The sequence below is a fragment of the Poecilia mexicana genome, unplaced genomic scaffold, assembly GCF_051168715.1.
Source record: "Poecilia mexicana isolate PSO_F unplaced genomic scaffold, ASM5116871v1 scaffold_6, whole genome shotgun sequence".
NCBI lineage: Eukaryota > Metazoa > Chordata > Actinopteri > Cyprinodontiformes > Poeciliidae > Poecilia > Poecilia mexicana.
The window spans coordinates 10,539,688-10,564,804 of NW_028263375.1; the positions used below are offsets into that span (position 1 = coordinate 10,539,688).

At 41.5% G+C, this 25,117-nt stretch overlaps 1 protein-coding gene across 4 annotated transcripts; it reads right to left on the reverse strand.

The window, feature by feature from the left end:
• Window positions 1-1,609: 1,609 nt before the first annotated feature.
• Window positions 1,610-25,013, reverse strand: LOC106933100 (protein phosphatase 1 regulatory subunit 12A). Of its 4 annotated transcripts, none has more exons than XM_088006234.1 (24): window positions 24,641-25,012; window positions 16,490-16,620; window positions 16,226-16,344; window positions 14,842-14,998; window positions 14,600-14,744; window positions 14,427-14,501; window positions 14,225-14,304; window positions 11,093-11,262; window positions 10,872-10,981; window positions 10,591-10,785; window positions 10,352-10,434; window positions 10,177-10,266; window positions 9,876-9,977; window positions 7,703-7,804; window positions 7,539-7,629; window positions 7,307-7,438; window positions 7,115-7,217; window positions 6,048-6,151; window positions 5,898-5,957; window positions 5,719-5,805; window positions 5,524-5,628; window positions 4,816-4,866; window positions 4,531-4,581; window positions 1,610-2,810 (listed from the first exon to the last, which is right to left on the reverse strand). In XM_088006234.1, exons 1-24 carry the CDS (start codon window positions 24,914-24,916, stop codon window positions 2,724-2,726), a joined length of 2,706 nt encoding a protein of 901 aa, XP_087862360.1. In that variant the 5' UTR covers window positions 24,917-25,012; the 3' UTR covers window positions 1,610-2,723. The 4 variants fall into 4 exon arrangements, with proteins under 4 accessions (XP_087862360.1, XP_014867629.2, XP_014867630.2 ...); XM_015012143.2 differs by having other exon boundaries at window positions 11,093-11,286; XM_015012144.2 differs by lacking the exon at window positions 4,531-4,581 and having other exon boundaries at window positions 11,093-11,286; window positions 24,641-25,013.
• Window positions 25,014-25,117: the final 104 nt, after the last annotated feature.

Below are 25,117 nucleotides of genomic sequence, written 5' to 3' on the forward strand. Positions count from 1 at the left end.
CCTGAGGTGGGTCCCAGACTTTAGATCTGCAAATTAGGAACATTAGGACATTTCTAATCATTCTTAAAGACTCACTTTTATGACCCAACATTTAGCATGTTAGCCCAAATATTTTATCTTACAGCTGTTTAGTTGTTCTTGTATTCTTAATGCTTTTTATAGTTGATTGTTCCAGTGTTATGCATTTTAGTTGCATTTACCTTGTGAAGCATTTATCCAGTTTGAGCTATATAAATAAATCTTGTCAGATTATGCTGCTGCCATAAAGGGTAATTTCTTGCACGTCTTCAGCCGAGGTGAAAATAAAAATGAAGCATGGCGTATAACGCTATAACTCTGCAAAACAGCTGGAGTGATTTGCAAGTGTCTGCCTGAGGCACTAAAACATAATCCAACTTTTTTGTTTATATTAGGTCTTTATGACTACAGGACAGCCCATCTGTATAAAAATGACAGTCCTATAGATACATTTTCCCAGCTGGACCAGAGCATTACATCAGCCGAACCTCTTGGTGGCACCAGGGAGCCATTTTGCGCAGCATCTGGCATCATGCCGGCTGTCAGAGCCACAAACCCTGGGAAAAGCAGCGCTTTGTCCATATAAGGCTGCAATCCATCCGCTTCCCTCTTCCTCCCCAGCTCCCTTCCTATGCCTTTCTCAGACCTGAGGGATATTTACAGAGAGCGCGCCTTGGCCGGCCTGCTCTTCCTTTTTAGGAGCTTCGCCTGCTGTCAGATCTCCTACCATCCAGGACAGTGGTCCAACTCTGCTCGCGGATGGGCCAAACAGATGGATAACTCGTGTCAGCGCTGGTGCCAAAAGACATCAGGTCTCACGCAGCTTTGCCCCAGATGTGCTCCTCCGGCACACACACTCATTCTGTCCCTCAGACTCCCGTGATGAATGGTTCACCTGGGAACAGCAGCAGATTAATGCAACAGTACAGACATGCTGTAAATACATCTGTGGAGCTCCATTTCCTCTTTTAGTCTCAGTTAGTGCTGCAGCTGTTGTCTTCTTTTTTTTCCTTCCCTCCCACAAATGATACAGGCCATCTGTCCGCCATACACAGAAAACCTCCGCACTACATGCACGAATGATGCGGTGAACCACCGTCAAAAGGAGCAAACCGATAACTAATACACTTTACAGACACGTTCGGTGCATTTCAAAGAATTAAAGTTAATTTTAGACATTTCTGTTTGAAAAAGCTCAAACTTTGGAATATCTTTTTTTTTTATGTTTACTTTTGCTATTTTTTATGGTTATGATTTACATTTGAGAACACAAAACTTGGTCTTTGGAAATTCTGAATATTACATTAAAAAAAAGTTAGATTATCCTCCGGTTTATAAATGTTAGGTTTACTTTACTTATTATTAAAAATAGCTTAGCAGAAATTTATTTGCAACAAAAAAAAAAAGAAAAAAATCTGTAAACATCACAACACTGTAAACCTGAAAATGATGAATCCGAATTATTGAAAAAAGTGACATTTGATGGTATTTACAGCATTGAAACTATAAAATAACAACCATCTTGCTTTGAGTAGAAACATCTGATGGATAAAAGCAACAATTGTGACAGGTTCAGAATAACCAAGCAAGCTTTGAAAAACACTTTTTTTTATTATGGTGCAGAGATCCATTTAATATATATTAGAAAACCAACATGTGAAGCAAGGCTACATGGAATTTTACTTCAAAGGGTAACATTATAGACTTACATTTACATACATAACCATGCTTCTTAGTTAAAAGAGGAATTGAAAAAAAAAGAGAGAACATAATATAAATGGTAACAATTAAAAACCATTCATAGCATAATAGATCTGGACAAATTAGTCATTTCAGCAACTGCGCAACCTTTGAACGTGAATATTGTCAGGCCGCTTCCTCAGTGAGGACGGTTGCTGTGGTTTAAAGTCGTCTTTCTAAAAGACCGGGCAAAGGGTCACAGATTTTTTATTTTTATTTTTTATTGCTTTGCAGAGAGTAAAGTGCTGTGGTCCACTGACCTGGTTCGCCTTTAAGAGCATGGAGTATGTCTGCGATTACAGAAATAAAACAAAACGATGCAGGGAAGTGCATAAGTGGAGAGAGGTAGGTGGGTTCAAACACTTGCATGTGGCAGCAAAACAACCCAACAGAGCTTCACCGACGCCCCCTCGCCTTCATGGCATGGTTTAACACAAAATCGAAGAGCCTAAGACGTGCCCCGGAGAGAAGTGACAGAAGAAGAAAACACCAAAACACTTGGACCTGGTGAGGGGAAACTTTCTCAACGTGTGACGTGAAATGTGTTCACAAAAGAATAAATACAAGGTGGACGCTCTAAGAACCAAGCCATGTCGTGTGCTCAGTGGAACGTGCATCGTGGGAAGGAAGGAAGGATGCACTCGGCGGGATGGTGTACGTGTGTGTGCAGGTTCCCTGACGAATAGTCACAATACGTCGACGTGGTGGGGAAGCGCGTGCACAGGTCCCTCCTGTGGCAACTGAGCAATAAGGCACTCAAAAGACACTCCAGCTGTTCATGAAGAGGCATCTCAATCCAAGTGAAGCCGCAGTGCTCGTGTGCGTAGAACTTTCCATTGCTTCTCTCCCTCCCCACCGCCCCTCACCCTTTGGCACTGAGAGGAATGTATGGAAGCGGTGGGATGGATGAAAGGAGTGAGGGGGATGAGGGGGAAAAGAGTTCCCTGGTGGTCGTCTCTCTCAATCTATTTGGAGAGTTTGCTGATGACGCGGATCAGTGCTCCGTTTTCATCTTTAAGACGCTGGTTGTCTGCTCTCAGGTCAACCAAAACCTGCAGGTAGAAGTTAAAGCTCATGTTAAATCAAGTCCGAACAGGGAGTGTGTGCAGCGTCAAAGTGTGTTTTGGTGTCGTCGCTTGGCGTCTTTCACAGCGATTAATCAGACTCACCATCTACTTTACATGAAAAATCCCATCCGGTAAGAAGTACAAGACAAGGACTGCAGAACTTTGAAACTTTAGTTTTATTAACAAAACAAACTTGTTTTAACTGCACTTTTATTTATTTTCAGACCTTTTCGGAGGTAGATAAGTTCGTTTTCACATGTAAGTATAGATTAATTGCACATCGCCCAAAATTAAGGAAATTGGGGCCAATCAATCAATCAATCAATCAATCAACCAACCAACTAACCCGGTTAGTTGATTGGCACACCTCTAAAAATAATAGTCCCATATTCAAGTGAACGGTAAAATAATTAAAGAAATATATTTAATGTGACACCCTTATTTTTTTTTTCTTTAAAATCAGAGCACAATGTTTATTTCTAGTTTATTTCATGTGGTCAGCTGGATTCTGCTTACATTCTTTATTCTTAAATGATAAAAGGGATTATTTCATCCAAAGATAAGTTACTGATTTCTCCTTTAAGAGAATCAGAAGTCAAAACACTCAAATCTGCAGCCTAGAAATATATTTAACTAGTGTTTAAATGGATGGCATTAAACAAGGAATCTTAACCAACAGCCCATTAAGCAAAACAAAAAAGATACAAGCCTGTGTTTTGTTATTTACAGCAACTGCACAGAGGAATTAAATACAGCTAGTAAGAAATAAGGATTTCCTAGAAACCAGAAGTTAAGAAATAGCAAATCACACAAACCCTGCTAGGACAACAGTGTGTTTTCCAACTGACCATATTGTGCTAAGAGCAAACTTTTACATAAACTACCAGAGATCTCCTGTGGCACTACTTTAGTTTGGACATAATAACATAAAATATTTCAAAACAGCCAAATTTATCTTTCCTGTAAGTAAGGAGAAAGTTGTAACCTCCTTTCAGCCAGCTGACCAGGAGTCTGCAGGAACAGGCGGGGGAGGGGCGACACTAGGGCTGGGAAATTTCACCTAAAATCAATACTATGACATATTGAGCATTTCACCTCGATAACGAGAAATGGATGATGATACTTTTTGGATGGCATGGTTCTGCTGGACTGGTCTTTTCGCAATTATTTTTATTGTCACTTTAATGAATTTTAAAACTACAGCATCTGCAAATACACAAAGAAAATGTGTATTTTTAATTGTTACGGAATAAATAAAGTCAAATGAACAAGTTTAGATGGATAAAATACTTAACTTCCGACGTCCTTGCTGAAACCAAAATGTTGAGTCTGTACTGAAGCTCTAATGGAAAATGGTTCTGTTGTGCAACAAATTATGAAACAAACACCACAGGAAGCCAGAAATAACTCAAAAGTGGCTTCAGCTAAGCCATTTACAGTACAGTCTAGCCACAACACCTTTTTAAAAAATAACTTGCATTGTTTTCCCAGCGGTTTCGTTAAACTGTCATGGCTGTCTCAGAGAAAACACTCAGGTAAAACTGGGTGGGCAGGTGCCAAACACCAACCTTATCACACCACCTGACCACAGTGAGAGGCAGCTCTCTGCAGCGTGCTCCCACAAGCCAAAGCCAGGCCAGTCGAGCAGAGAAGCATGCAAAAGTGTCAGCGGTCCTGATAAGTCTCCCTCCGAACCATTCCTCACCTTTAGCTCCTCCTCCAGCTCTGCCATGCGCCGCTCCAACATCCTCCGGTCCTGGTGTCGGGGAAAAAACGTGAGGGGATGGGAGGGGGCAGAGAGGAAGCGACGCAGAGAAGGAGGACAGAAGTTGAGTGAAAACAAGTGAGGAAGTGGTTTAAGTGGGGGAAGAGAGGAGAGTGTGTCAAACGGCAGGGGTGGCACTAGTGAGGCACACGAAGCTACAAGAACTACGAAAATACAAACCAAGCGAGAGAAAATATCGGCAGGACGGGTGGGAGTTAGCTTTACCTTTCTCTCCAGGTCCAGTAGTGCTGAACAGTCAGTGAAGCGCTCTTGTCTCTGTTGGACAAAGAAATACTTTTTTTTAATAATCAACACCACCGAAGGTTTTCAAGCAATTAGTAAAAAACAAACAAAAAAACAAGTAAATATGTTACCATCAGTTGTTATAAAAATGCTATATGTATCATATACGACTTAAAAGAAATGTGACTTTGTAATTTAATGCCTTGAAATTGGGTCTTTGTCTCTTTAAAATCTCCTGCTCTTTCTGAAACTCTGCCTTCAGGAAGCCAATCACAACAGAGCTCCTCTATTGGCCCTTTAACAACTTCTTTTTTTTTTTTTTTTAATCAGCTTTGCACTGAGAAGTAGCTCAGTCAATGTCCAATTCCACCAGGTGTTTACTAATTGCTGCTGGCTAGTCTGAAGGAGCCGAGAGGCCGAGTTGCGGGGGGGGGCTGCACTGTGAGGCGGAAACTTGGAAACTGCAGCTCTGAAAACACCTAGCTGGAGCTACATCCAGCTAGGTGTTTTGCTCAGCTGAATGGTTACCAAGGGAGATTCAAGGATTTCTCAAACATGAAAGCATGAAAGAATCAAGGAAACACTCCAGGCATGCTTCTGATGAGGAAATAACTTTATAACATGACGTAAAGCTCATAATATTTTACATCGTACTGCCCCTTTAAGCAGGGAATTGAACTTGCTCATCACCTGCGTTGCCTTCTCCAGCTCCACCCTGGTCTGACTAATGATCCTCTGTGTGTCCTGCAGTTGAGCTTGGAGCTGGCTGTTTTCTCTGGAAACCTCCTCAAACAGCTGTTACACACACACACACACAGACACAAAGGCAATTAATAACAGAAGTATCACCACATAGCAAACCAATCAACTCCAGCTGCTGCTGACCTTTTTAAAATCTTTGCTCTCCAATCCTTCTCTCTGGGTGCGGTTGCTATACGAGGTATCCAACCTTGAACTCGTGTCTTTGTCTTTCTGCATACAGAAAAACAAAACAAAACAAAAAAAAGGTAAACGTGTCTGCTGTATTTATTTAATGATATTTGATTACGCACATCAAGTACAACCTGTGGATCCAGCCCACTCCCTGAGAACTCCTCCTCTCCACTGGGCTCAATGTCTTCGCCCTGAAGAAGACAGATGGTATGAAACCAGAGTCAATCTGCAGCTTTCAGCTGCTCCAAACCATCCTGCAGCGAAGACGGTTTGGTGTTTACCTCCCCGGTCCTCTGTGCCTTCCTCCTGGCCCGGGCCTGTCTCCTCTCTCTGCGCTCTCTGGCCCATTTTTCTGTCTCGCTCTCTCCTGTGATGGACTCGACATCTGAGCAGAACCACACAGCATGTCAGATGTGGAAAAAGAAAAGAGCTAAGGGCTTATGCTAAAAAAAAAATGCATATCAACTGAATTGTTTTCACTTGAGAACCCAAAACTTTTATGTATTTTATTGAGATTTTTTTGTTATGAAGAAACACAAATTGGTGTGTAATTGGGAAGTAGAACAAAAAGCGAACAGTACATGGTTTTAGTTCTTTTTATTTTGTGTCTGGACTTTAACTGGGCCATTCTTATGCTTGAATATATTTTTTATCTACTCCAGTCCATTGCGGCCCTGATTGTACGTTTAGGGTTCTTAACCTGTTGGAAGGCGAAGCTCCAATTCAGTCTCAAGTCTTTTGAAGCCTCTAAAAAGTTTTTTAAAGCATTGCCCTCCAGTTAGCTCAGTTGTACCATCAGCTATTACCAGCTCTTCTGTCCATGCAGTAGAAAAGCATTCTTCCAGTATGATCCCAGTTTTCCACAGCAGGCTAAGTAGGCCAAAAAGTTTTAATTTTGGGCTCCTCTGACCAGAGAGCTTTCTTCCATATGTTTGCTGTGTCCCTAAACAAAACTCGTGGCCAACATTAACTGGGACGTCTGATGTCTTACTTTCTTTCACAACAAATTTTTCGCCATAAACGGCAGATTTGTCAATGGCAAAACTAATAATGTGTTGTTGACAGATTCTCCCTGCCTGAGCTGTGGACGCCTGTAGCGCCTCCGGAGTTAAAAATCGGCATTTTGACTCCTATGAATAAAGTAAACAAATTCAATTCAGTGGAATGAAAATAAAGAATAAATACCAGAGAGAAAATGGGCTGAAAACAAATAGCTTTTTAACCATCATTATTTTCCTTCCACTTCACAATTATGCTCTTTCCATTGGTCTATCATATGAAATCCCAATAAAATCCATAAACTTTGTGAATGTAAGATGCTTTTGGAAGGCACTGAAGAAGCGACTACCTTTTCTTTCAGATGCCGGAGGGCGAGCCGAGCCAGCAGGCTGAGTCAGACCCAGCAGGTCCGACTTCTGCAGGCTGGCAATACGAGATCTCCAGCTCACTTCCTGTAAACGCATCGTTTTAGTGTCGCACGATCACAGAAACACGAACGGCACAGCCAAACCGGTCTGTAACCATTTCAGAGGGTTCTTACCCCTTCATCTGCCTTCTTCTGTTTGGCTTCCTTCTCTTTCTCTTCTTCCTCATTCTTTTCTATTCCTTTGTTGTCTGTCTTCATGGTTTTAATTGTCTTCTCTGCCTCCTGCAAATCTGTTAGCGTAACTCCCTTTGAATAAAAGAAAACAACGATGAAGCAAACACACACACACACACACGGCGCAGCCGAGGTTCAAAGGCAGGGAACGCGTGGGAAGGTAAATCCTGACCTGGGTGGAGCGCCGGGATTGCCGCGCATGCCGGGAGCGGGCTTTTCTCTGCGCTTCCGCTTCCTCATCTCGCACAGGCGTCAGATACGACCTTTGTGATCAGAATCGCTGTTAGTGACAAAGCCAGATCACCGTCTTGGTTTGCTTAGATGTTTTGTTCTTACTTGCGCCTCTGTTTGCTCTCCTGGTCGCTTGTCGTCGTGCTCTGAGAAATTGAGGTGATGGTGGACGGGGGTTCCTTCTTTTCCGTCTGTTCCTGAGGAGCTCTTTGGGGAAAATGTTTTAAGTTGTTTATGTTTGAAATTAGGCCAGAAACACACATAAGGTCATATTTTTCACCCATAAAACCCTCAAATATTGAAAGTAGGGATTATAAATAAATATTATGTGTCGTGTCGTTTACATCATCCTTAGAAGCAGATTAGTCAATTTGCAAATCCTTTTTGCAAAGGCACAAAGACAAAAAAGCCCTCATAACCTCTCTTTTTAATAATACATGGTCATCACCTTGTTTGGATGATGATTTGACATCTTGGTTTACATAAATAACACTTTTTTTTTTTTTTTTTTTTAGCAAAAAAGGTTTCCATTGAACTGTTTAATAGTCGTCTGGTCAATACTTGTTGACTTTTCCTACGAAAGCCATTAATGTAGAAAACCTGTGAGCTCCATGAAAATTAAATGGGTGAAGTGCACGGATTTCCCTTCACCCACCAACCGGCCTCTCTGCTGTAAACAACTTTTGCTCTAGGATCATAAAAAAATTGGAATCCTGGGAAAAGGGAACGAACAACCCAAAGCTGAGGGGATAGTAAATAAAACACTTCATGCTGCAGCTACTACAGATAGCTTGAGCAGCATGTAACCAGCCTGAACCCCAGATCATGTTGTTTATGATCACAATATATTCCCCCCACTTTTTGTCCCTCCATTTTGTTTCCTATATGAAACATCTGCTTATTTCCACAGATTTCATTAAAACAATAACAACTCTCTTTAAACAATCTTCCAACATAGTTAGCTTCTAAATACAGTGTTTTTTCCCCTTCATGTCTGAGCCAAAGTAGCCTTGCTATTGCCTTTCTAAGCGATTCCACCCGATTCTCATCTACGTTCTGTGCTTCATTTGCAAATTCTCCCATAGAGCTGGATTTCTCCAGTAGACTTTCAACAGGGCCAATCAGAGAACAGAAAGCCGAGTTGTGAACAGTGACGTCAATTTTCTGTGCTGTTTTAGAAATGTAGTCTGCCTATGGCAACTACAGCAGAGGAAGTCAATGTAGCCATTCAGACCGTGTTGACCACACTTCGAAATATTGCACCATTAAAGTCAGAGACAGAGGAAACTAGAAGACATTTTATTGCTGGCAAGGATGTGGTTCAGGTCAGCACTTGGGAAATGGTTGTTTATAGCATGTGCTATTTCTGGTAAGCTTCATAGCATAGCTTCTTTAACAGTCGTTAAAGGAAAAAGGTTAGCAATTGGGTAAATTAAGATCCAATCATTTAAAACCTTAACAGAGTGCAAGCCTCCAGCAAGCCATCATTTCTAATATCTGAGGTTCCTGCTGGATAAAGCAAAGAGGGGCTGTTTGTTAAACCAGTCTGGAGCCAAATGAAGGAGACAGAACTCAGATTGTTTGTAGCATTGGAATATAGTGACCTATGAAGAAACCAACAATAGACAAACTAAAAGAGTTCAAGCAGTGTAATGGATGGTGTCCTCTGAATAATGTTTTGACAGATGCATTACTGTGGTGCAATTAAAACCCCACAACATATATATGAGCTAATTATGTGGACAAAAATGAGACCAACATAATCACAACATGGCAGGTTAATATAACGTAGGCCGCTGACACACTTGTTGGGAGGAAAATGCTGCGGCATGTCTGTTCACATCAGAGTAATGATGCTGGCCAGAACTGGAGCAGAAACTGCAATGGCTTTTTACATGCTGACAGATTTCAAGCAATTTGAATATTGTGTTTCCAATTACAGGCAGACTGAGAATCAGGTGCCGGTTTTTAAGGTCTCCAAACTACTACCATCAAATACCTTTGACTTTCTCCTTCTTGGATAAATAGCCACATCCATTTTCATTTTAGTCTGAAGACTTAAGACGTAGGTATCCCTAACTTTGCCTCGAGTGGACAAAATGTTATTTATTGATGCGTTAGCCAGGCTTTCCAAATGTAACACCATCACTCTTCTGTAACTTGTGGGTTTTGATTTCCCTTTTTTCTTGATTTTAGGCAGAGAAGTGAATATAGTACTTTTGGCCTAGAAGTCTGAAAAAGAAAAACGCAATATATCTGCAATTTTACGGTAAAATACCTCTGAGCTAAAAGACTATTAAGGCGGCTGAGACCAGCAGAGCTTGTTCCTGTACTCGATGAGGTCACGTTGGCGTCATCCAGTCTCTTTACATAAGACGAGCTAATAAAAGAACAAAATAGGAAAGGTAAACAAAAGCACATATTACACTGTAACTTTTACACATAAATTAGTATTTGCAGCTATGAAGGGCAGGAGGGGAGGGTGGGGCTGCTGTTGTGAGCTGTGACAACGCAAGAGCACAAACACATAAACGGCAGAGCAAACACGTACGAAACAGGTGGTGAGCAGCGTGACTGACCTGTGTAGCAAAGATGGTGTGGAGCTAGTGAACTCATTCCCTAACTGACTATGAAGTCGTCGAGTGTACGACGAGCTACGGCTTAGCCAACTGAGAGAAAAGGGAGACATGTGACAGGGACACATATGCAGTGACTTCGATTCTGCTTCTCTACGCTGGACCCATTAAATCCCACCTGTTGGAGCTGTCAGAGCTGTTATCTGGAATACTGAAGAGTCTCCGTGTCGGAGTCGGCGGCACTCGAGCGAGTCTTGGTTCCTGGGGAAAATGAAAGAGGGAGACTTTGGTCTGTTTATCAGTTATTTATGCAGCTCAGTGAGATGAAGCTCTAAAAGACGCCTTTATTTGGCTCTTCACGTTCTAAATAACGGCAGTACTTTTGTGGGCGCATAAATCTCAGAAACGATTGTGTACCTTGGTGTCGGCGTCGGAGCTGAGGCGGGGGCTGGAGGCGGAGCGGCTCATTCCGAGTCCAGACTCTGCAGCTCTGCTCGGGTCCTGGACGGAGTCCGAGAGCCCTGCTGAGCCCAGAGTCACGGAGCTGCCCGCTTTCCTCAGGGACGTTCTCCATGAGCCGGGGGATTCGGTGGCTGGAGGCTTGCTTGGTTCCTGCCACATGTGCAAAAGTCTTGGGTTGCAAAACTCTAAAAAGCACAGTAAGCACCTGGTATCCATGCAACATCTGTAAAGGCTACCTTCTTCAGCTGGCCTGCAGTGGTGGTCGCTGACATGGAGGTAGAAAGCGCACTGGTGGTATTTCGTTTGTTGTTCAAGTTGTTTATGATTTCTCTGTTTTTTGCTTTCTCTGCAACGTTAAAACATTACGCAGGTCAAAAATCCTCCAAACAGTTTCGCAGAGACAAAGTCAAAACAAAACTACAGCAGCTTCTCCCCTCTCTCCCCCCGCCCCCCTCACCTGACTCCGTGTCGCTCTCGGACTCGCTCTCCTCCTCTGAGCTGGAGCTGCTGGAGGCTTTCGCCTGGCTCTGCCCCGTTTGGCCTTCCTCCTCCTCGTCCTCAGCTGGACTGCTCGGCAAGGCGGGAGGCGGGTGCTTCTCCCGCTCATGAAGGCATATCTTGTCCCTGCTGCTCATGCGGGAAATAGAGGTCCTGCGATGGAGAGGGGATGGGGGGGCGGAGCCCGAGTCGGGGCGGGACGACAGGTGGCATGCAGGGAGCCGATCAGTGAGGGCGACCGTACAACGTGCAGCCAATTAAAGCGAGCAAGCAAGCGTCAATCGGCACGTCAACAAGTAGCACCGCTGGACTCTTTAGGTAGTGCGTTGTTTTTGAGTTGGCACCAGATTTCTAATTGCATCTTCAATTTATGATTTATTTTGCTTTAATTTGTTAAAAAACAAAAAACAAAAGAGCACTAACTCAAATGAAAAAAAGACAATGCCTGGTCTCAGTGTCATGTTAGCCACTTATGATCAACAAAAGTATTCATATTTTGTCATCATAGAGCTACAAGTCTTTCCTGTAAAGTATCCCCACAGCATGATGCTGCCACTAGTTCCCTCAAGTTTATCGTACGACTGATTTATTCTTTATTGTGACAGGCCTGTATACAATTTTGCCTGACAGTTATAAGTTCAGATTTGGCTTGTCCTGCACATTTCAGCAACAAGGCAGATCAAAGTGCTTTTCGCCATAAAACCGTCATATGTATTCAGAGTGAAAATGAATAATATTTATACGTTTACCACATATTTTAGATTTTAATTTGCAAAAGTATTTCAAAAACCATGTACAATTTACCTTCCACTTAACCCTACACAACAACTTTCTGCTGCTCTGTCACCTGAAACACATTACAGGTTGTGGTTGTTAACAGGACAAAATGGGTTGCATAGATTTTTAGCACAGAGTTTTGTAGAAATAAAAGTTTTCCGTTCTACGACTTTCAAAGCAATAATTATCGGTAATTACTGGTTGCTGGTACTTGTAGTAAATAAGCTGCTCTCAGGAAGGCTCAGAATGTTAGATTAAATCATTTTAAAAAATGATTCAATCCCTATTTCTCAACCAAGTCATGTTATTCATAAAGCCGTGTAATTAGCATGACTGAAGATGTACCAAGTTAAACCTAAAGGACACTCTGTGCAGCTATAATGTTATAAACAGCAGGCTCTGAGAGGGTGCTGAGTGGTTTTTGGGAAACAAATAATCCCTGTCCGGATTTAAAACACTGATGTAGGAAAAGGTCTAAGAGCCACAAATACTGACAGGAAAGTGGGATTTGCCTGATCCTATGTAATGGTCACTGGAACACATTATTCAAAGCATTTTATGTATGTTGCGTCATTGCCTAAAGGGCACTGCAGAACATTAAGACTTTTAAATGGCAACATTTTAAGTTTTAAGACTTTTTAGTAGCAGCTTCCATTACTTCTTTCTGACTGCATGTCACGTGGCTTGACTATGTTTACCGACACCAACCAAAAGTGACTATTAGTCACTAATGTGACTAATAGCTATGTGGAAGTATAATGCATTATGTCCAATCACTCAAGTTAAAGGAATCCACAGAAAGCCAATAAGGATGCTTGAATTATTTGGAGAGCTTAACACACTGAGCTGCAGGAGAATAACGTCTCCTTCTTTGAAACAAACCGCAGTTCTGTGGTTAAACAGAATGTAGGCCTATCATGTTTTCCATTTTCCTTCATAAAATGTAGTCGCTAACCTCAGAAATTAACATTCAATTTGGGATTTTTCAACAAAATTTCACACTTTTTAAATCTATTTTTGAGCTATTTTTCTTTACAAAGATTCCTTTGGGATTGTAGAATATTTACTATGGAGCCTGAAAAACCACAGACTTGACATATAAATAGATGGATGGACAGACGAACGAATGATGGGAAAACGGACAAAGTCAAGGATGAATCAACGAACAAACGGATGAGTGGATAGAAAAATGTATGGGCAGAAGGATGGATGAATGGACAGACTGAGGGATGAGTGAATATAGACAAACAGGCGGATGGATGGATGGTAGAAGAACAAACTGACAAATGGATGGACAAAACGCTGGATGGACGGATGGATGGATGAGAAAATGGATTGGGAGAAGGACATTTGGCCAGACAAAATAGACCAATTGATGGACAAAAGGATGTAAGAACCGATGGTTGGGAAAATAAATGGAAAAATGGATGGATATGCCAGTAGACAAACAAAAGAATGGATGGATGGGTAGGTGGATAGATATGGGCGAAGGAAACGATGAACATATGAATATAGATCAATGGATGGCCAGACAGACAGATAGACTTTTTTTTCTGACATTCAGATCTGAAATCTATCAAGGAGAGATTCTGACAGGGAGTCCAGATTCAATTTCTGTTCCACAATCACCCACATCTGGAAAATACGCAAATTGTATAATTCCCCCAGATTATACTGGAACCCTGTAAATCAGACTAGCGGCACAAAGCGTCCTCTGGCTCTTGATGGTTTGATCTGCAGCTCTCGTCCACGACTGCACAGACAGTTCTCAGCACAGGCATCGAAAAGGAGAAAAGCCAGAAGCGTCTGACAGCAGCAAGTAGCCACTTTACAGCTGCTGATCTAACGCCGATTAAAAGAAACGTACCAGATGTTTTACTTAGACAGTACTTCACATAAAGGTCCTGATTACTTCTACACAAATGAACTCGAAACAGCTATTCAGATTGTTTATGACAGATGAAGGACTTTCCACAATAAAAAGATCAGAACTGCCGTTATTTATGTCTAATTTTCCGTTTGCCATCTATATAATCATGTTATACACAGATTTTCTTTTTCTTAACTTCTAACTGGCTTATTCCTGAATTACAAATCGAGATCAGTAAGTGTGCAGGATGACACTAAGACAGACAAAGTCACTTCAGCAGCACATCAGCTCACAGGAACGCTTGGACCGTTAAAATCAGACTTGCGTGCATGCAGACAACTGGTACTGGGCTTTATGGGATTCAGCTAAGGAAGGGCAAAGTGTGTACCAACACACACACACACACACACACACACGCACACACACACATATCGTGGCACTAACCTGCGAGTGCGGACTGGTACCATGGAGATAGGTTGATTGGTCTCAATAACAGGATTCTGTTTCTGTTTCTCACTGCGTAACTGAAGAGGAATATAAACAGACATAAACACAGAGAACATTCTGTGCCGCAGCACCATCAATCAGATGGAGTTTATCTGAGCGGGTGATAATAGCTGCGGAGCTCGTTTGAAGGCAGACTTACAGCGTTCTGTTTCTTCTGCAGCTCCTCCAGGGTGTCCACGAGGTTCTCGTCTGCAACATCAAGAGGCGTTTGACCCTATAAGGAAATTGAGCCGTGTTTTATCAGCTGCAGCCGACGATAAAGCTTCAGCGGCTGATTTAGGAGTGAGCAAAGGTCATTTCGGTCGGCCTCACCACGTTGTTGACGGCGGCCATATCGCACATGTGGTCGGCGAGCAGGGTGCACACCTCCTCCTGTCCCCAGTGAGCCGCCGCATGCAGAGGCGTCCACCCGTCTATGTCCCTGCAGTCCACATCTACCCTACACTGCAACAGTACCCTGACAAGGTGAGGAAGAACAGGAGGAGGGGCAGACATGGCCGTGAATACAAGACGAAACCAAAACAGGACAAAACGTCCGTCATTTGTCTTCTTACTTGAGGACTTCGATGTAACCTTTGGCTGCGGCGACGTGCAGAGCCGTAGCCTTGGTGTTGGGGTGAGGCGTCAGGGAGCCGCCTCCTTCCAGCAGCGCCGTGGCGTCCTGCAGCATGATCCTCTCCTCCTCCTTCCGGGCTTTATCCACGTCTATCCCTGTGAGGCAGATGTGAACGACGTGAGAATGACAAAATTGTTTTTTTTTTTAAATATGCATTTAATTCAAACCGTTTTCAGAGTGAAACCATAAGACATTACAAAGGGAGATTCTTCTCATACTTTTTGGAATTCTCCAAGAAATTGTGACCATTTGAATTAGAGGTGAACATGTTTAGACCTCTCAGGTCTTCTGGTTCAGTTTCTGGAACAAATGTCCAGAAAACTGGCAAGATGCTGAAAGACTGAGTTCCTATTTATTTGCCTCTGATTAATAATAATAGGAACATTGATTGATATATTTTATGTATTTTTGCTTGATGATTTTTATGATGGCATTAATGTTTTTTGCTTGTTTCACAATTGGTTACTGCATTATGTTTTGTTTAAGGTGTAGCACTTTGAACTGCTTTGTTGCCGAGTCTTGATTTGACGATCTTCATTCCAATATCTATGGACGCGATACTCAATACCATATATCAAGTGCTATGTATGTGAATTCTGCCAATCAATAGCACATATCTGGCATATTGAACAGACTTTAACAGACCTTGATGCATAACTTTAGTGGTCGAGATGCAAAAGTTCAAATAGGGGTTGATGTCATGAAGGGAAAAAAAGTCTGAAAAATGTGGGTTAACTTTATTCGGTATTGACAATATTCAGATGCTTTTCTGCCATCACAGAGTTTTTGTTATTCATTTATGTGAACTATAACAAAACAAACCAAATTACTTTTGCTTAACTTGTGGCAAACTATTACTTCTTTATTTAATCTACAGTTATCCTCAAAATACTTCAACATTGTTCAACTCATAACATCTGAGATGCAATGAAAACTTGGCTCGTGACCAGGATTGGTCAAAAAGTTTAAAATTTGATCATTCTCCAGTTACTGAACATGGATGTTCATAGATGTTACCGAGGGAAGAACACTGAGAAATACCTGTATGAAGACAGAGGAAGATGTAGGAAGCCATTTAAGAAACAAGCTATTCTCTGAAATGTTAAAAAGTTGCTAACTATATTTTTTTTAAAAGTTACAGAATCTTCCACTATGTTGAAGTCTTTGGTACAGATTTCACGGTTTGATTCTATGACATAATTAAACACAGAAATAAAGCAGTGGGAGTTAAATGGATTTGTGACTATGATTCATTTTAGGTTCACAGTCGCCTCCATGACTCAGCAGGGAACCTTCGACGGCGATGTGTTTAATGAGCTCACCTTGTTTTTTGATTTCAGCTCTGAGAAGCCTCTCCATTACATCTTCGTTGGCCACATCCAGAGGGAGCTCTCCTTCGCTGTTGACAGCCCCAACGTTAGCACCGTGCTCTATCAGGTACCTTCCAAACAAAGAGATGGTCCGCAAGCAGTTAGAAAATAATTTAAGTATATTAATCTATAATTTCCACACTGAAAAAAAATGTTGATGTGAAACAAAACACAGAGTCTGCAGTAGCCAGGATGGTGAAGGCGAGGAGGACTCACTTAGTGATCTGGATGAAGCCGCAGGAAGCTGCAGCGTGCAGAGGAGTCCAGCCCTCATTGTCCCCTCTGTTGACGTCGCTCCCGTTCTCCACCAGAAACTGCACCATCTCTGCGTTTTCGTCGATGCACGCCTGACAGGGAGACGAACAAACACCTCAGCATCGCTGCGTTTGATTTGCTTAATAAAAGTCCTGAAGCTGAGAACTCAAACGGATAATACAGATGTTTGTTTCAGAGGGTCTCCAACCCATTAAAAATCAGTTTACAATTTCAGTGAGAAAAGGGGGAAACTCTAGACATTTCCAAAATCTATTAAACCCAACTAGAGCAGCAGAGCTAAAACAATGACCACACTGTATACTTGCTGTAATGACTTTCTGCTAAGTGGGCTGCTAAAAGCCCTCAAGTAGTTTCTAAAACCGTCATTTTGTTCCGTGAATGAAACAGTGGCTGTGTCTGGCAGCTTTTCCTGGGGAGAAGTCTATTAAAGATCCCAACGTGACCCATCCAAAGTCTCGAGATAAATCGCATGTGAATCTCATGGGATTATTTTATGCTTTTTAACATTTATGAAAAAAATCGCAGCTTTACCTATTCCGAAACAATTTGCTTTGTATTTGTCTGTTAGAAGTTGTACACTAAGACATAAATATAAAGGAAATACAAACGTGCCAAAAATGCTTTGAAAATTACCGTCACCGTAAATCAAACGGATCGATGCGCTGAACTAGTTACAGTCCTGTGAAAAAGTATTTGCCAACATATACATTTATTTTTGCTTTCTATTACACTTAAATGCTTCAGAACGTCAAACCAATTTAGTATAAGATGGAGAGAACCTGATTATATGTAAAATGTAATTTCCAAATGTTGATTTTACTTATAAGGGGGGGAGCAATTGCTACCTTAAAAATGTAGTCAAGTCATTAACTTTGGTTCAATTTTACACAGGATTTCTGATATACAAGTGTATTTCTTCAACTTAAACATTTAAGCATGACACACACACACACACAAAAAACCCACAAGAAATTTACAAGTGCAAAATACTTTGACACCACTTTATAAACATTCCCATAAAATGAAATGAAACAGAAACGTTAGTTGTTTTTTCCACTTCTTTATGCATGAAGAAGACTCAGTTGAATATATTCATACGTCTGGAAAACATGACAATCAAGCCAGACAGGATTCTTGATTCAAGAAGATAACATGGATCATATTACTAAAGAGAACTTTAAGACTGTGGTAGTTACATTTTCCTTGCGCTTATCGTGTGTTTTACTGTGTCCTTGTGTAATCCAACATTTCTCTACTTAAAACACGGTAGAAGAGAAGAAATGCATGACGGAAATGTGTCCAGTTGGAAAGTATAAAGGTCTTCTGTTCAACTAACTCTATGCATTTCATTAAGTGACTGTGTCCATCTTGTTTCAGGTGTTTGTAAAACATTTTATTTCTTGCTTTGCTATTGTGCAGATCATGGACAGTTAAATATCCATATCTGCACAAATTTGCATATTTTTGCATGATGGGGTAGAGAGTAGTATTCAAAGTATTATTAAATGTTGGTATGCAAGTCCATGATGTAACTCACCGCACCGTACTTGTGGTATGTTCATGTGATTTTACATCAGACGCTACTAAAATGTTAGCCACTGCCAGCGAGCTGGAGAACTGCTTTTGCACATCAAATTTTTATTCATTTTTTTTTTTAAAACATCACTTTTTCTCATGTGCATAGCCTGTAAATATGCATTATAGAGTGTGCATATTAATTTGAATAACAATGTCAGTGTTATTCACCCTTTAAAATGATATTCCCAGTGAATGACAGACTGTACTGACTGTTGCAGTCTCCTGTCCAACTATAACATTTAAAGGAAAGTTTATATAATGCTTGCTAATGTTAGTCTTCCATTTAAACAAATTGCTCTGGATGAAAACATTACCTAGGAGGAAAAAATTCAAACAGAGCTATACTATTCATCTATATTCAGATAGTTCCCATTTTACCTTAAGCACATGAACCTGAGCGTCATCCATTTATCAAGAGGAAAAAAAAAAGATTTGCTTTCATAGTGGTAGAGCTGTTGCCTTGCAGCAAGAAGGTTCTGGGATCAATTCCCGGCCCCGGTCTTTCTGCATGGAGTTTGCATGTTCTCCCTGCACATGCGTGGGTTTTCTCCAGGTACTCCGGCTTCCTCCCACAGTCCAAAAACATGACTGTCAGGTTAATTGGCCTCTCCAAATTGATCCTAGGTGTGAGTGTGTATGTGCATGGTTGTGTGTCTCTGTGTTGCCCTGCGACAGACTGGTGACCTGTCCAGGGTGTGTCCCGCCTCTCGCCCGGAACGTTAGCTGGAGAGGCACCAGCAACCCTCCTGACCCCACTGAGGGACAAGGGTGTAAAGAAGATGGATGGATATTTTGTTGAATTACCTGACTATAATAATGAGTGTTTAAGGTGGAGTTGTGGTCAGAGATGACCAGTTGCGTTTTTCCATCATTAACCGCTGATGATGTAAATGAGCAATAATGAAATATAATCTACCAGAGATCACATGACTTCATCTACTCAGGCTGATCTGCGAGCCACACCTACATGCCGCACCAGGTGACAAATATTACACACCTTAGTTTCATACCATGTGATGTAAAACAAAAACAAAACAAAAAAAAACAAGATTCTTATTCCACTGAACTGTGCTCTAACTTGCAGTACGGACTTGTTTACCCATAAAAAAAAACTCCAATGTTGTGCTTTTCTGTGGAACCTTTCCAATAAAACCGTCACAAACCTTTCCATTGTACAAACCTGCAGTAGCTGCCTCTTTTGTTGGCCAACTCGGACGTGCCTTTAGTCCACACAAGCATCACAATGATGGTCCGTTTTGATGGAAAGAGGATATCTGAGACAGGGAGCTTCCTACAGAAGCAGCAGCTCTGGGCTGCTATGACCCAGTCCTATCACAGTGTGGCTCCTTTCAGGTCCAATCCAATATTTACGTGCGACATTTTCTCCTGCTTTTAGCAACTGAGTGCAAGTATGTCTACGGAAACCTGCAGCTTAATGTTTCGCACCCACTGCCTTCAGTGCTTGCAGCATTGTGTACCCATTAGCAAGAAAATCAAGATTTGCTACTTCTTCTCACAGCGCTCCTAATGCTTTTGCCAACTGAGAACACCTGAGGCAGTTCTTGATTTTCCAAGAAAGGAGTCCCCTTACTTTGTTTTTTCTACCCGACTGGTTGTATATGCATCCAAATGTATTGTAGTGACACATAAAGTGGCCAACAGCTGAGTAGAGAGGCCAGATTAAGGCGTTTTATGGTCAGTCAGCTGTTTTTTGTCTTAGCAATGAGTCAGAAATTGGCACTACAAAAGGTTTCAACCAGCCCCAGGAACAAGACCGCTGTCGTTACGTAGAAATAAAAACATAGATGAGACAGACTACATGCGGCGCCTTGCAAAAATATTCACTTCCCTTAACCTTTTTCCTGTTTTTCACTTCGAAATAAAATATATTGCAAGAATTTAAAGACACCTTATGATAATAACGTCCACTAGTTGGTAAATTAATCGATGAGACCTGCAAAGTATGGCTGCAACTAAATTATTTCAGCGATTGATTTTTCTGTCAATTATTCTTACAATTAATTGGATTTAAAAAATAGCATATTCTTCAGATTTTCCCATTTAACCACTTATGCCTATTTATACAATATTAGAAATACATAAAAGATACAAATAAAAACATATATTTCCTTTTAACATTTTATTGGCTGAACTGCAATAAGAAAGTATCCCTTTAGCGTATGCTTGATCATTTGAAGCGAAAAAATGAAGTAAAATACTAACAGCAAAGTGAAAACCTTAGCCCTTTCTGTTTGACCTAACAGTGTAGAGATGATCTGTTCACCATCTTGTTTTTATGTTTTTTTTTATACATCTTTAAGGCAAAATGTATATATTTTCGCACAGTTTTCTCTAAATTACTGCTTCAACAACTGGCCTTTTCTGATTGTTTATACTCTAGTTAAACTGTCACTAAATAAGCTGACGATTATTTCAATAATTAATATATCACGATTAATACAATTAATTGTTTCAGCCTTACTACAAATCTACAAGGAAAAGACAGTCAACCTAAACAGGTCACAAAAGAAAAGCACAAATCTGGAGGAGCCGCAAAGAACCACAGCTCAGGTAGGAAAGTCTGTTGAAAGGACAATAAGATGCTCCACAAATCTGGACCAGTGGAAGGAAGGAAGAAATGTGTTGCTGAGAGAAAGCCCATGAAAATCGGTGAAGGAATAACACTTCACATTATCCCGATTGTGAGACATGGTGGTGGAAGCATCATGCTGTGACGAAAGTTTTCTTCAGCAAAAACAGTGAAGCTGGTCAGAGCTGATTAAAAGAATGGAACAAAATTGTTCACAATCTAAGACTGAGCAGGAGCTTCACAATGACCCAAAACAACTAAATGGTTTATTAGCATATTCATGTGTTAGAATGACTCAGTAATACCTTAATTACTCAACATCTTTTATGACAACTTACCCTTTTGCAATTTCAAACAAACACTAACATGAAGAAAACCGTGAAAGACGTAATTTTTACTTTATAAGCAACATATTTATAATGTCATTACGAAGATGAGTCTAGGTTTGTCACAATCACACATTTTACTGAACGATAAATTGTCCCAGAAATTATCGCAATAAACAATAGTACTGGACTTTTGAGATCATTTTCAAATAATATATTGATATTTGCACAATAATGCAAGTGCAAGAGACTAATAAACCCTAATTTTGCACAGAACAGCCAACACTGGAACTGGAAGTGATTTTAAATATCCAAAATAAAAGACAACAACCAAAAACGTTGAATGGGGATCAGTCAACTTATTTCACTTGTTGACTGATCCTTGTAGCGCTGACCACACAGGAAGTTGTGACCGCTCCGGTCACTAGGAGAAGCCTTCGCACCCCACAGATGCATTCTCAAAGTTTTCTAAGCCCATACATAGGCTGCTCTGCTTAAAAATAGCTTGACATCACAAAGCAAAAACAAAAACAGTGAAGACACGAGGATGCTGTTAGCCTTGCAAATGTTCACTCATGAACAAAAGACATTTTGATCTTCTCCCAGCATCAGATGAGAAGTTAAGAGATCTCAAAGGCGTTGACAATTAATCACCATGACAACAGAGATGCCCGCAGTAAGTTTTGACACGATAAGTATAGAAGTCAAGACGTTTAACTGGAAAGCCACACATATCAACCTCGCCTTTTCTCGCCTGAGAAAAGAATAGGAATCGTCTTCGGGACATTTTTTTTTCTGCCAATTGCTGCTGAGAAACCTCCTCTTTCTCTTTATTTATTTGGATGTGGATGACAGAATTTGCTAACCTGAAGTAAATGCCGTCACATCAACATCAGTAATTATAACTCCTCAAACTGAGTGGAGAGTAATGAGAGTGTTTACATGATGCTAAAGCCTCACACAGAGCCGTTCCCCTCCAGGAGTGACTTAAGCTACCTAAGAGGCTTTGCTTTTGGTCTAAATCAACTAATCGCAAAGCCGCTACAGGCCTTCCTTCGTTCCTCGCAATATGAGACAATTAGCGGGAAACCAGGTTGGGGGGGGATCAAAAATGTGCTTGTTGTAAGAACAGAAGATGATGCTTGCAAGCGGCGCCAAAAAGCTTTATTCACCCACTACTGAGGGATGTGTGTCTGTTTGGTGGGAGGGGTATCCGAACAAGTAGCTGAATGAAAGAACAGAGGGCACTTCTTGCCCCTGTGAAGGCTTCAGAGGTGAGCACAGACCCTCCAAGCGGAGTCTTTCTCCAAGTCATCAAGTGACTCATTGTGGAAATCGCCTTTGACAGCAGCTTGTGCTGTTTGAGGAATGTTTTCCATTTCTTCATCTGAAATCCCCGAAGTCCCTTCCACAGGGAACTGGCAGAGAGGAAGGAGGAAGAGAAAGAGCGAGCGAGGCAGTCGGAGGAGGAGGAGGAGGAGGAGAAAGACGGTGTTGTGGAGAAAGTCTTTGGTTGGTGAGGATGGAAAGTTTGGAAAGAGTAGGCCTATATTTGATTCAAGTTGCCAGGCAACAGATGAGCAACAGGGGAGGAACGGGATGGATAAAAAAACTCACTTGGGTACCACATGGGGATCAAACTAAAACAGGAATGCTTTACAAAACTTTTATCTTGGGGTTACTACCACTTCCTTAAATATAACACCAAGTAGTGCATCGCCCCTCCCCATAACAAACACACATCAGCATTGATGGCCAGTGTAAAGACAAACTTCTGGTTCTTCTTTGTGTTTATCAGAGTCAAAAAGATTGCATTTCATTAAATAGTGTGAAGGAGGACCGACATTTGACAAATAATGACTCTAAAGCATTCAAGTTGCATTGAAATTAAAAGAGGGTTCCACGTTGCATGAGCCAGAATTCGACTCTGGCGACCCTCATGTTACACAAGCTGAAGAAAACAGAGGAGATGAACTTTGACTCTTTCAAATCTAGTCATTTCTATCTAAATTGTATCATGGATTTTGGGGCAAACATGGAGTATTGAGCTCATTGTGAGTCTTATGGCTTGGTTCACCATCTTCAGGTGATGCAGAAGTACTAAGTTTGGATTTGAAAATCATCTCAGTGGAACACAAACAGTGAGCTTGGAAGCTTGTCTTTGGGAACAACTAATGGTTTACAACAAAACAAAAACAACAACAACAAAAAAATGGTTCTACAGGTAAAAAACTATAATAGTTTAATTGCTTTCACAGGAAAGTCTCACTGGTAGCTATAAATGACTGAAGCGTTTGCAGCTCTTTTGGAAACCTCATATATGGGGGGGAAAAAAACAATGTTTACATCTTCTTAAATATCACATATGACACTCGCTGGCTTTGTCTTCAGCTTGCGTAATGAGACGACGACGTGTTTGACACCCCGTGTTATAAATGAAAAGGAAATGCAGCATCACAGAAGGTTTGTGTGACAGTGACGATGTCCAGAGTGCAGCCCACTGATGACACTGAAGTAGAAAGGAGGGAGGGTCTCTAAAGTTGAAGACGATAGACAGAAACATCCCTAAGAGCAGTAATCCTCGGTCAGCGGACAAGAAAAAGAACATATAGCTAGTTTAATTTCCTTGTCACACAACACATGTTTTCCTGAAGATCATGGCACTTCTACTGCTCCTATAAAAACCATCAATGCCCTTAAAAAAGCCTTTGATTTAAAAAAAAAGTAGTGCCATCTTTCTATGCAACTGGATTCCTCAAACGGCTCTGATACCATTATTTTTTTAAACAAGCAGTTGGAGGCTTTGCAAAGTAGCTTCAAGACAGAACCAAGATGGTTCAGATATAACAAGCCAAACTTGCAAAAGAGGTTCCACAAGGCTTAATTCTTAGTCCATTATTGTTGTCCATCTAAAAACAACCAAGACTAAACTATCTTGACCAGATCTCCCTTGCAAATAAGCTGTATGATCTCAATGGAACAAACCTAGTAAAATAAATACAATAAAATAATATACATGCTGAATCAATGAACTGTAACTTTTGGAATAATTTCCTACCCCTCCTGTAGTTTTAGTTTTTCTACAGGAGGACCTGTTTGTTCACTAGATTATTACAATATATCACTACACAGGGAGTGTCTGCCTCAACCCTGCTAGTCTGCGTCTATAAAAGAAAATCATCCCAGCAACATTGATATGACCTCATTTTACTGTGTGGTATAAAACTAAAAAAACAAAGCAAGAAGTATTAAACTAACCAAGGGAAGAAAAAATAAGGCGGACGTGTCAGGCTAAAGTAAAGAAACTGTGACAATCCACACACAGGCCAGAAATTCTGCCTAAACCTCCCTGAACAAATCCAAGCACTCCGATGAAGCTGCAGAACCTGCTGCGGTAAATATTAAGCAAACGTTTACTTTGTTTCCTAGAAAGCAACACATTTTACCTAACGAGCTAGATAACCTGAACGCCTCATTCTGTGAGGCTCATTAACGGATCAACGTCGCGGTTAGTTTAGAGACAATCGGACGCCTACAAAAAAAATGACAAAGAAATTTTGTGTCTTAATAACAGACATAAAGTTAAAAACTGTCCACCTGGTGAAGCGCTGTCAGCCCGTCTACGTTGGCGTGGTTGATGTCAGCTCCTTGTCGGAGTAGCGCCGCCACCTCCTCCCGGTCGCCGGCGGAGCAGGCGGCCATAAACACGGCTCCCTGCGCGAACTGCACTTTCGCGCGCCGCGTCCCAGAACCGCCCGTGGTTTTCCGAGTCTCCGACCCCGTCCGGTCCGTTTCCGAGCCCAGCCATCGCTGGAGCTGATCCTGCCGTCGTTGTTTGGCAGCTTCGGACCGGGAATGGTCAGTGGCCGCCATCTTCCCCCTGGTGTGTCCCCGGACAGATTCAGCTCATGGTACGAGGAGGAGAAGCAGCGGAGTGCGGTGTTTAGATTGAGCCTTCTCACCCCCTGCCTGGGCTGCGCCACCTGGTGGACGACCTCTTCAATTGAAACCGCAAACTTCGCTGAGAACTTCAGCGGCAGCTCCCTGGTCCCTTCAGGGTCGGCTCGGAATTTA

Excerpts from the sequence above, each read along its gene's own strand:
- LOC106933100 (XM_015012143.2), bottom strand. The coding sequence starts at position 24,916 with ATGGCGGCCACTGACCATTCCCGGTCCGAAGCTGCCAAACAACGACGG. Across the intron at positions 16,621-24,640 it reads GGCTGACAGCGCTTCACCAG|GCGTGCATCGACGAAAACGC; the intron begins GTGGACAGTTTT and ends TCTCCCTGTCAG. Across the intron at positions 4,867-5,523 it reads AGCTGGAGAAGGCAACGCAG|AGACAAGAGCGCTTCACTGA; the intron begins GTGATGAGCAAG and ends TTTGTCCAACAG.